General features: G+C 46.1%; 1 protein-coding gene across 1 annotated transcript in view; it reads left to right on the forward strand.

The window, feature by feature from the left end:
• The first annotated feature begins 937 nt into the window (after nt 1-937).
• UST (uronyl 2-sulfotransferase) overlaps nt 938-12,699 on the forward strand; it is a 166,402-nt gene continuing 154,640 nt past the window's right edge. Inside the window, exon 1 of the mRNA XM_056344173.1 lies at nt 938-1,581. Coding sequence (XP_056200148.1) covers nt 1,314-1,581 — 268 coding nt within the window. The 5' untranslated portion in view covers nt 938-1,313. The remainder of the gene's footprint in view (nt 1,582-12,699) is intronic.

Here is a 12,699-nt window from a genome sequence, read left to right on the forward strand (position 1 = left end):
CTGCTGCTTCCAGCCAGGTCCATCACACGGAACGATGAAGTGGCAGCAGCACCCCAAGCCCTCCTCCCTCCACTGCTGTGCTGGCAATGCAGCTGCATGAGGGAATGAAATGTATTTCTACATCAGACAATGCCCAAGGACAAGAATAGCTCCAAATAAGCCATCAGGACATATTGGGGACATATGTTTTATAAAGAGGATGAAGCTATTAAGAGCTCAGTGCTGAGCGAGCGCAGCTCACCCTATGCATGGTGGGAAGTGGTTCTCTAGGAAAAATAGCATTATCAAGTAATTAGAGGCTGTATCATACACCATATGTACAAGGGGGTCAAACTAAGGTTGCATGAGCAATTTTAATTTTGTAATTTCTGTGCTTGCCTAAAGCCATATCCCCAGCAGACAACTACCCCGCTTCAACCGTCCCGGCAAAGCTACAATGAGAAGAGCAGTCCCCCTCTGCCCCCACGGACGATGCTGCACGACTATAAAGGTGCCGGACCTTAATGCCGTGTTACTTGCCCAAGCCACCATAGCTACCACCCCTGCAAGGCCAGCTCGGTGGCCCTCATGTGGGCGAGTGGCCTGGCGAGACCCCGGGCCCGCCCGAGCGGGAGCGGCGCGGCAGGGGGCCGGGGCGCAGTGCAGGGCCCGCCCGCTGCTCCCCGCCGGCCCGGCTGCGAGGGTAGGGCCCTGCGGCCGGGGATAGCGAGGCGCCCCGCGGCAGGACAGCGGGGCGGCGGGGGCGGGCCGGGGCAGGTGGGTCGGGGCGGCCGGGGCGGGCCGGGCCCCGCCGCAGTCAGGCCGGTGGGGCGGCGGCGGCGCCCGCAGGGGTCGCTCGCGCGGAGGCAACGGGCGCGTCGCGGGGAGCGGAGGCCGAGGCGGGCCGGGCCGGGGCCGGGGCCGGGGCGGGCTGGGGTGGGCGGCGCGGCCGGGGGCGGCGGGGCCGGGCGGCACGCACAAGTCGGCCGCGAGTCGCAGGCGGCCGGCGGCGGAGCGCTGGCTGTAACTTGACACCGGAGCGAGAGGCCGAGTGGAGAGAGGGAGCGAGAGCGGCGGCGGAGGAGGAGAGGAGCCCCAGGGAGCGGGATGGTGACCACCTCCTTCCCCTCCCCTTAGCGGCGCTCCGCAGCAGCGACCGCCGCCGCCGCAGCGCCGGGGACTCTCGCCTGCCGCGGGCAGCCGGCGATGGGGACGGGACGGGTCCCCTGAGCTGCCGGGAACTTTCCCCGCCGCGGGCAGCCGGAGCCGAACAGGCGGATGGAGGATGCGCTTTCCCCGGCGGGCTGCGTGACCCGGAGGCGGCGAAGGGGAGGATGAAGAAGAAGCAGCAGCACGGTGGCGGGGACTGCCCGGCGCCCCGGCCCCCCGCGGTGGCGGCGGCGGTGGCGGCGGGAGGGGGCCCGGGCCCGGGCCAGGGCGGGGGCTGGAAGAGGCGGCGGCCCCTCTCGCTGCTGCCCTTCCTCTCGCTGCGCGACTACGGCTTCTGCATGGCCGCCCTGCTGCTCTTCTGCCTGGGCTCCCTCTTCTACCAGCTCAACGGGGGGCCCCCGCACTTTCTGCTGGACCTGCGGCACTATCTGGGTAAGGGCGGCTGGCGGCGGCGGGGACTTGTTGCGGCTCCTCCTCGCCCCCCGCGGCTGCTGGGCTGGGGCCTCCCTCCGGCGGCGGGGGAGGGTGGTCGGCCGCGGAGCCCTCCGGCTTCCCGGGCGGCGGGAGCGGGATGGGGGGCGGCGGGAGGGACGGTGAGGGCTGACCCCGGGGTGGGAAGGGCCGGCGGCGCCCTGGGAGCGGGGTGCGCCCTCTCAGAAGTTAATTTAGGGGAGGGGTAGAGCCCCCTTGAGACCCGTCCTCGGAGCCAAGGAACCTGTGGCCGGGGGGGCTCTTTGTCTGCCCGGTGGCCGTCGCGGAGCGCGGCAGCCCGCCGGCTGCCTCTGCCGTCAGGTCGGCGTGAGGCGCGGCGGAGGCAGCGCTCGCTGCCCGCGGGTCGCGCCGGGGCTCGGGCGTTGCAGCCCGGCCAGCGCCTCCCCGCCCCGCTCAGGTGCGGGCCGGGCCCCGGAGGGGAGGAGCGGCGTTACGGGTGGCTCGGCAGAAGATCCTGCTGGAAAAACAACCAACAGCCAACCCCAAAACCCCAGACGCATGTGCTGTGTGAGCCAAGCATCACCCGTGTGCGGCCGACGCGCTCCTGGAGAGACCGGCGTGCTGGCAGCGCCGGGGCAGCAGCGCTCCGGGCGGGCTCCGGTGCTTTGCCGCAGGAGGTGTCCCGGTGCCGCGGTGCGAGCCCCGCGCTGCGGTCTGCAGGCGACATCCTCATGCTGACCGCGAGTTTGCACGTGGGTTTTGCGTTGTGCCCCGTTTCCACGTCGCTTCCCTGCAGAACTGAGAAGTTGCAAAAACCAGAGTGTGTGGTGCGGTGGTGTAAGTACCACAGGCTGGCAGGGCTAGTTCAAATAGGGAACAAAACCTGAGGGTATCTCTGTGCAGGAGGATTACTGCGGAGTAATTCCCAGTGTGAGTTTTTACCACATTAGCTGATCTGTGTTACTTGTCTGTGAAGGTGAGCCTTTGGCGGTACAGGCTGTAGAAGGGCAAGCCGTAAGAGATGGTGTTAGGTTGCAAACAAAAATACAGTACTTGTATTTCAGAAAAATAAGCTGAAAATCCTTACCTGTGTGTACATATTTTATGAACATCTTGGGAATACAAGTGTGCCTGTGTTGCTTTTCTTTAAGGGAAAACTATCCCGTGTCTTAACTGATGAGGGGGTATGGAGAGGACACAGACAAGCTCTTCTGGGAGGTGGATGGCAGTAGGACAAGGGGCAACAGGCAATAAGTTGCAACAAGGGAAATACCAGTGAGATATTAGGGAAAAGAATTCCAGTGTGAGAGTGGTCAGATGTTGGAACAGGCTACCTAGAGAGGTTGAGATGTCCTTGCAGATATTCAGAACAGAGCTGGACAAGGCCCCAAGCAACCCAAGTCAATTTGTCCCTGTTTTGTTAGAGTAGCACCAGGTGAACAGAAGTCACTTACAGTTCATATTATGCTGTGATTCCACTGTAACTGGAGAAAAAAAAAATCAGTGAAAATTCATGTGAAAGCAGGAGAAGAAACACTTTGAGTATTACTTACCAAACACAACAGAGTGTTGCCTTTTTGGCTTGAGTTTTAATGACTTTTTTTCTTTTCTTCCTTTAATGTGGCAATTAGGAAGAAATTCCTTCACTGGAGAGGAAACAGACAGATTTTCCACCAAGGCAGAAGCAGATTTTGCTTAAAATTGACTTTTTAATGGGATCAAACACCGATCTCTAGTTTTCAGAGGGAAGCTGATAACTAATTTTCTGAATTTTTATCTTCATCAAGGATGACTGTTGTTTGGCTTGTGTGGGAACAGACTGCGAGAGAGACAGGATTACACAGCTTCTCACTTAGTGGCCTCCTGACTGTTTCTGAGGGATCCAGGAAATAAAACTAGGATCTACTACCCTAACCACGCTAGCCAGTAGTTGTGTGGCTGCTGGAAAATCTTCTGAGACTTGAAGATGAAAGGCTTGGAAACCACTGCATTTTGGTGAATGGGTCATGATAATTTTTGTGAGGTGCTCGGCAAGTGCAGAAAAGCCTTTATTGTGAATGTCGGAATGTGAGGAGTCTTTGGGGAAGGAGTGCAGTCTTATTTGAAAATGGTTTGGGGTTTCTTTGAAGTGTCGGATTCTCTCAGGAGAAGGTAGACATCTGTTAATATCTACCTGTTAATGAACTTCTGCACTCATTAGATCAATTAGTATAGGAATATCCTCTCTGTGCCTGGGTGTCCTGGTTTTGTCTGGGATAGTTATATTTTTTTCTTAGTGGCTGGTGAAGTACTGTGTTCTGGACTTTGTCTGAGAGCAATGTTGATGGAACACTGATATTTTTAGTTGTTGCTGGGTAATGCTTATACTAAGTCAAGGACTTTTTCTGTTTCTTGGGCCCTCCAGTGAGAGGGCTGGAGGGGCACAAGAAGCTGGGAGGGGACACAGCCAGGACCGCTAACCCAAACTAGCCAAAGGGATATTCCATACCATGGGATGTCATGCTCGGTATATAAACTGGGGGTGGTGGTGGTGGCTGGGACTGGCTGATCCCTGCTCAGGGACTGGCTGGGCATTGCTGAGTGGGTGGTGGGAAATTGTATTTTGCATCGCTTGTTTTCTTTTCTCCCTTCCCTTGGGATTTCATTCCTCTTCCCTTCTCCCTCCTTTTCATTCTAACTTAGTGGTTTTTGATTTTATTTCAATTATTAAATTGATCTTATCTCAACCCTTGAGTTCTACATTCCTTTCCGATTCTTTTCCCCATCCCTTGGGGGGGTGGGGGAGTGAGCGAGCAGCTGTGTGATACTTAGTTACTGGCTGGGTAAAAGCACAGCACTGGGTCACCTGGGATGCTGGGGAGACAAGGACTTAATCTAACATCCTGCAGCAGACCAGTGGTTGAGAGGGAAGCAGAGACCTTGTGGTTGGAGTCCTAGTACGCACTAAGCAAACTGTGCTGCTGCCTCCACAGAGAAGCGGAACGTACTTTGGATGCTAAGGTGCCTGTTTGCATGCTACTACTTAAAGTAATTTTACATTTCCTTGGTATACAGTTTTACTTGGGTTTTCAAAGTTGATCCGTGTGGATGACATTGCTAAAGATTTTAATTTATTTTCTTTTTGTACTGAGTGTAGATTTTGCAAGAGTGGTGCATACTCCTTGAGCTATCCAGCTGGTAAGGTCTGCAGATTATGAACAGTTTTTTTGTAACCCGTAGTCTCATTGTCTTCCAGGGAACTAACAGAACTGCTTGGAGATGAATAGGTCTTAGACATCCAGTCCTGCTAACTAGCAAAGCCCTACATATGTTTGTTTTATACAACAGTTGGGCTAGTCAAGTCTCATGCCGTTAAAAAAAAATTATCAAACTTTCCCCCTGAAGCCACAGATCCAGTGTACAAGCAACTCTTACCTTCCAGTCCTTCCAACCCACAATTTATGGTGTTAAAATTTAAATTGCCCCCCCAAAAACAACCATGTTTCAGTAAGTAAATTTTGCAGTCACCCTTATTGCATTTTAATCTACAAGAACCAAGAAGGGCTAGCCTAAAAGAAGTGATTTCTCTGTTTAACCGCTTTGTAGCCTCCGCAGTGCGGAGAGGGGTCATCTCGACGGACTTTGGGTTTTTTATTTACGTTGGAGGTTTCAGTGTGTTGCTTGTGGTTAGTTATGTTACTCTGGAGGGCATGCTTGGATTTTTTTTACCTCAGGACTTGAAAAGATGTTCCTAAGTAACAACAGAAAACTTCAGTAGCGATCAGAATAGAAGTCACACCTGCATCAGGCAGGTGTGTGCATAAAAGATCAAGGCAGCATGAAAACACTGGGGTTGGAGAACTCATTTTATTCTTAAGGCCTGCATCATACCCTGTAGAGGAGGAGGAGGTGGTGTAGGTTTCTTTTCAGAGGAATTAAGTGTAAAAATTTGCTAGTTCTATGAAGTTTTATTTGATGGAGATGGGGGATGAGTATATTTTCAGAATATTCAGAGTATTAGTAAATTCTTTTTCTTCCAGAGCAGCTTCTCTGATGTCTTGTCTGCATGCATCTTGCTTTTTGTATATGATAGCTATACTGATCAGGGAGAATCTCGGAAAAAACATCATGGTAGTTTGTATGGGAGAAGGTATTCAGTATTTCCACTTTGCATTGCCATCTCTTCTCATTTATAAGACTTTACCAGAGTCATATGGAGCAAATGAGAGCAGAGTAGTAGATAGGAGACTGTGCTTCATTATTTATCCCATTCTGACTTCAAGCTTATAATAGTTCAGAGGACATAAAGGTCTGCAGAAAGCTCATGGTTTCTGCTGTCTATTCTGGCTCTGGTTTATGATAACACAGCACAAGTTTCACACTGTAGTTATCCCAGCAGGATGGATCTAGAGCCCTGGTTTTCGTCATGTAATCGGTGGGGGCATGGACGTTAGTGGGTTTTTTCTGAAGGATCTGTGGAAGATACTTAAAAGCACATCTGTTGGCAGTAGGCTTAAATTTGCTGTATGGGGGTACACGCCAGTCCTGAGCCATCTACGAGCTCCAAAATCCAAGAAAGTATAAAAACTGCCAGGCTTTCCAGTAATAAACTGGAGTATTGGGATTTGCACAAATGAGGTCTTGTTTGTTGATTCTGCCAAGGTAATCCTGGCTCACTAATCAAAAACCAACTCCAGCAGTGGGAGGAAGTGAGAAGAGTCTTCCCTTAGATGAGTAAGACAGAAATCGTAAATCTTGAACAGCTCAGTGGCTTTTTGGGAATGCACTGGGGACTATATTCCCCTGCAACTGTGATGGTTTTGCATTACTTTATTCTTCCCTGCTTTGGCTTGTAACATACACATGCTTCAAAATACAGAAATGAGTATTTCCAAGGGCTGGTATCAACCCTCTAATGGCCAATAAAAAAAAAAAAAAAAACAAAACGCAAAAACTTTCGATCTTCAGTATTTGCAGTGCAAACTTGTTGTTTCTTTAATTGACATGAACATTTTCCCTGTTGAACTCCCCAGGAGCCAGCCAACAAGTGCACTGATTTGATTGCATGTGGAAGTTGCCTCTGCAGTGGCTTCCTATGCAAGACAAAAGACTTAAGTGGCCAGTTGTGCTCCTCAAACAATCTCTAAATTGCTCCCTACTCTTACTCTTTCTGCCACTGGAAGCTCTCGGGTATTTTGTCCAGATGTGCTCTGTAGGCTTAAAGTTGGCACAACAGTTATGTTTATTTTGGACACCTGGGGGAATATAACCATAATTTTGTCAAACAGAAGAAGCAGAAAGAAATCTGAGTGGGGGCGTTTGTAACAAAAAATCTTCAAAATACATAAAACTAAACACAAAGCAAAACTTTTCTTAATTGAGGTAGTATGAATTTGCTTTATTTTGGTAGGATGTTTTGGGATTGTGTGTGTGTGGGTTTATGTTTTGTGTTTGTTTTTTGTATTTTGTTTTTTTTTTTCTGAAGTGTCTGGCTTTTTCCTGTTAATATGTTAAGAGAGGGACAAAAAAGAAAAACTGACTTTTTTCATCTTTTGATCCAAAGCAAACAATAAAAGTGACTGAGAGTGTTACGCATACGAATTTTATTCCTAAACTGTAGAAAGAGGGGACAGACAACAGCTGCGTGTTTTTTTTGGGGTGTGTGTGTGATTTGGCATTTTTATTCTGGTAATACTGCATTGATATTTAAAATGATGGAAAGCACAGAATTCTTCAGGACAAGCTTTTCTAAACAATAAAAGCACCTAGCATGCTGCTTTTTTATGGCCAAAAAGGATTGTCTCATCCAGTTTTGTTTTGCACATGGATCATGAATTGTTTACAGTTTTGAAGGCCCTTCAGGTGTGTGAGTAGGAGAAACACCTAAGGAAAGACAGTCAGGTCTATGAATGAGGTTTACTGAACGGTGACACAATGCCTGCTCCTGAAATGAATATGCTTTTAACAAGGCCCTTATTACGTACTTATTGATAGTTCTTTTCTTACTGTTTTCACGAATGCATAGTGTTTTTAAAAGAGCTCTTCCATACTTCAAAGCATTTTGATTTTTCTCTGGCTTTTTGGTGGATTGTTTGATTCTGTTGCTCTTGGAATTCATTACATTTTTAAAGTCATTAACATTGTAAGGAACTGAAAGGTCACCTTAGAAGCTGCTTCCTAAAGCCTTGAAAAGATAGTCTGAACCTAAATGACAAGTCTGTAGTGATATATCTTTTCTGCGCTCTTTGGGCTTCCACATTTTGCTGTTTTGAATGTGTTACATATCTTTTAGATTTAGTATGTTTGGACTTCCACTTATGTTGCTAAGGTTTCAAGTTATAAGTGAGTTTTTTTGGAAGACAAAAGATGTGTCTCATCTCCAAGTAGCTTTTGTTAAAAGGCGGCATGACTTGCTCATCACTCCCAGCTTGTCTGGTGGTAAGTTTAACAAAGCTCTACCTAATGCATGATGCTGTCAAGGAATACTGTGCGGAGAACCAGAATATACCTTGTTTTATTACTGCCTCAAGCCTTTTCCTTTCAAAAAGATGAAGTGGTCACTGGGCTGCGTTAACCTGACTGGTCATAAAACACTGTGTACAGTCATAGCAAAAAATGTTTAAGACTGTGTGAATGTGTTGTGATGATATTCTAAGTATATTTGGAAAATTGGACAGTATTTATTTTTTCTGCTTTCAATATCTGACTCTGGGAATCGGGTATTGCATATATGCAGCATTTATGTGTACTTTTTCTGTTTCATATTGTCAGCTTTGACAAGGGATTTAAAGGATTAATCCAGTTCCTGATGAGAGGGAATATTACTACAGCTTTTTCAAAAATGTGATTGGTTTTGGTTTACTTTCAAGTTATATGACAGTGTGGTATATACACCTGTGAGAGAGCAAGTCTGCTGATTAAATGGAGTGCTCCACTTGGGCTTGGGGGAGATGAGGGAGGCTTCAGTTGCTTGCCCTGACAGACTTAATGTGACATTGAACAAGTTGTGTTTTAATTCTGTCTGCATTTAGTCCCCTTTTGTCCAAAGGACATTTTGAAGCTAAATGTCTAACAGGATGTGATATTCTCGGATATGATAGTGATCATAGCCATAGAAATACTTAAACGAAAAAGACACTTGTGATAAATCCTTTCATGGAGGGATTTTGGCCACATCAAAGAGATGAGGCAAATAGTGTTGGAGGGAAGAGCTCCTGTGGAGGCTGAGGCAAAGTCCAGCTACTACCAGCAAAGTGGTCCAGCTACTTTTCTTTCAAGGGTATTGCCACTGTTCATTAACACAGTCTCTGTGTAGTTCTACTTCAGGAGTTATTGCTTGGTTTCCAGTGTCTCTCCAATTATAATTGGTTTCCAGAGTCTCACCAAAGGGTTTATATGTGTCCTGATACGGAAGACTTAATTTCCAGGAGAATTTAACTGTGTTACTTATCTCTTGTTTCCAGTGGTTCTGCTCAGACTTGGTTTGCAAAAATGGAAGTAAAAATACAGTTTCTTGAAGCTTCGTTCACCTGAAATGAATGGCAAGCACTTTGTGCTCTATCAGAGAATACTTGGCCAAAATGAATCATGGCTGTCATGGGAGGAAAAAAGTGGTTGGTGCAGTGGTTCTCATATTTTCATATGAAATTGGGGAGGAGGAAGATGGCTTTTGCTTAGGGTTTGACAAAGAACAATAAGTATTGAAGGCTGCCAGAAAGGGAGACTTTAGCAAAAGTAACTTGTCCAAACGCTTCAACGCTTAATGCTCTGTGGGGAAAATAAAAAATGACTGGGTTTTTTTTTTCCCCTCTTTAACTCTAGTAAAGGATCTGAGGTTACTATCTGTGCTAGCTCTACTGCACAAATTGCTGGTAAAACTATTTTGAAATCAATAACTCATGTTGAAATCAGCAGTGACGGTAAGTGGAAGTTTTTCACTTGTTATTTAAGTATAGCTCTATATTGTCAAAATCTGTAGAACATGGGATGAAGGTATAACAGAGGGACTTGATTTTGATGTGATTTTTGGTGGGAACACTGTGAAATGGTTGAACAAGTCGAATATGATCCTAGGACTGTTCTGACACAAAAGCTTGAAACAGTAAATATGATGGGATAAGAAGAATCTCATATTTTTCTGGTATCCTTTTCTATTCCCTGTGTCCAGCTGGTAATTGATTCTTACGCCACCCCCCCCCACCCCCCCATCCTCTTCTTCTGATCCCATCGTTTAAATCAATGTATTAATAACAAGAGAGTATCTGATGTTTCTTGTGTCTAGCAAGAAACTGCAATTACTGAAATTGTTTGATTGTGTTTTGTATTATAATCACCCCTTTTTTTGGAGATAGAAGCTTGCCCAAAATTTTTCAGGGTTGTTTTAGTCTCATGTGAAAGTACTTGCACATCGTTAGCTTCTAGCTTCTGTAACCCACTCAAAAAGAGCACTGCTTGTTATTTTGGTCTCGTAGCTGTGCTTCTGTGCAAATAAAAGTTTGCAGGTGAGATCTAAGAGTTTGTTTTCATGTTGGGCTGGACAAAAAGGTCTGTTTATAGGTTGGGTTTTTTTGGAAGTGGTGACTTTGCACCTGCTGCTGACCCCCTGCGAGCAGTGTTTTAAATCGCAGCGCTGTGAAAGGAAGCCTTGTGTGCTTCCGCTGGTGCGAGTACAGCCAAGGGGGTGAATAGCCAGTCTGTCTGCTCATGTGAGTGTGTATGAACACACTTACCCAAATAAACTACTGCATTGTTACTCAGGGCAGTTTTTTTTTTAAGGATGTGTTTACAGCCCTTTCTAACAGGATTGTCTTTCCTGAATAACTGGGTGGGTGGAAGAGGTCTCCCTACTCCCCTTCTGTGCTGTTGTGCTTTTGGAGCAGTAAATTTTGGATCCAGTCTTGCAAGAGTTTAGGGGCTGCTCATTCTTACCATGGGAGCAAGAAAAAGACAAGAATCCTTTTGAAATTGGTGAGAATCAGGTTCCTCTTTGGTTCTCGCTGTAAAGATTTATATCACTCTTAGCTATTTATCTGGATTTCTTGTCTTAGAATTGAGGGGAGAGAGCCCCTTCCAGGTCATTACAGTTCATGACAGATATATGATGCAAGTAGGATCAGCCCTTTTCAGAGATGTCAGTTGTCTGTAGCCTGTTGCCATTAAGTTGGAAGGGAACACCAGGCTTGAGCACACTGCTGCTGCCTTTCCCTGAGCAGTAGGGGTGCTTGCCTGTAAGACCTAATCTGACCGGTACAGCAGTGGGTCAAAAACATAAGCTAAAACCTCGTGGTTGGGGTTTTTTTATTGTTATTATTACTTTTTCAGCTTTCAAGTGAAAGCTGTGGAAAATGATGACACACGACTTTTCACCAAGGAAAGTTTCCCCATAGTTATTGGTGAGCAGGCAAGTAGATTTTCAAACATAACTTATGTTTATATAATGAGGCATTTGTTTTTCTTTGTTTTAGAATCTGGGTTAGAGGATGTTTGGAGAGTGGAGGGGTGGATAGGAAGTGGAGAGCAAGTATTTGACTGCAATTTATTTTACTCTCTTGCTCTTTAGAGCTGCAGTGAAGAAAGCAGACCCTCTTGTGTGGAAAATAGATGTTTGGCTTTGTTTGTAAGCTTGGAAGCACAATGATTAGGTTTGTATTACAGTTTCTGAGTACTAATGCTTTAGAAACAGACACTTGGATGCTTGCCAAAGCTTGCTTCTTATCACACTTAATGATTCAGGGTAGAAATCATCAGGAGACTAGGATGGAGATCATGGAGCCCATGGCAGTATGAATAAAGAAGCAGTGCGTCTTTGCCTTATGTAAATAGTATGTTTTAGCACCCTTGAGAATGTTTATTGTAAAAACCTTTACTGGTCAAGGGGATGGTTGGTTCAGTTTAATACATCTGCCCCAGAGAGAGGATGCCAACATAACATTGTACTCATATAAGGTCACCAAACTGCTGGCAAGTGACAAATCTGTCATGAGATGAGCTACCAGTGGCTGGATTAAAAGCATCTAGTCAAGGGGATTTGACTTACTATTTCCCTCTTTTATTTTTTCAGTTTGGAAAGTCCTGGACATTTACAGAGGAGGAGGTGCTCCTTACAACCATCCTTGTAGTTAAACAATAAGTATTTCTAAATTCCTTACAACAAATCTGTAGAAAATAGGTGAATGTTTCATAGCTTTTGCCTCATTACTACTAGGGGCTATTCTCTGTTGTTGCTTGGCTTTTGATCAGAATGACAGGAGGAAACTGATCATCCCAAAGATTTTTACATCATGTTTCAGCCCAGAATTCAAAGCTTGCTCTTGAAATCTAAATTCTGTTGATGTGTCTTTTTACCTTGTAAGGTCTCCTAAACTTTGGGAAGTCTTGTGCAGATTAGAACTTGCATTGTTTTTCTGAATAGATTTTGTGTTTTGTTTTTTGTTTTTTTAATTGTCTGTTTGGAATATGAAGTTGTACACTTTTGCTCCATGGCAGTGACTTGTGTTGAAATGGACACAAGACCTGAAGGGGTTGGGGCAGATGGGGAGATGAGGGGAAACCAAGCCTTATGGTGTTGTTTCAGAAAGTGTTTGAGAATTATCTCACACATACCAGTTTTGGCTTCAATTTCAGATCACACAGTAATTTTGTGAATGCCTACAGTAATTGATTGGTGGTGTTATGACTTTATCTCATAGCAATTGGCAGGAGATAGCATTAAGTATGGCCATTTTTTTTGTTTGTTTGTACCAGAAAGGAGTTAAATGTGGTGCCAATGTATTCTATTTCTTTGGTCTCATTTTCTCTGTTTTACTGCCTTCCAAGATATGAGCACGTCCTTTTCCTTCCACTCCTCTTGTACTTACAGGTAGTTGCCTGGTCCTCTTGTTGATCTGTTCCTGTACAACACCAGGCCATGTTTAGCAGCTGGTGGTTTCCAAACCATGTCTTGCTGGTGGTCCTGTTTCCTTCAGCCAGGTTCTATTTTCTCAGTGGCTTGCATTATAAAGCAAATACTCCTGCCTCTTTTGTCTCACATGCATCTAGAGAGGAGTAGTCTGAATCTGTGCATTGAAAATCAGAAGTAACTGGGGTCCTAGAAGAAGTGTTCCACGAGTAGCCCATGTCTTTGCATTCTTAAAAGGTAAG

This window comes from Falco biarmicus, chromosome 6 (genome assembly GCF_023638135.1).
Source record: "Falco biarmicus isolate bFalBia1 chromosome 6, bFalBia1.pri, whole genome shotgun sequence".
NCBI classification, from domain to species: domain Eukaryota; kingdom Metazoa; phylum Chordata; class Aves; order Falconiformes; family Falconidae; genus Falco; species Falco biarmicus.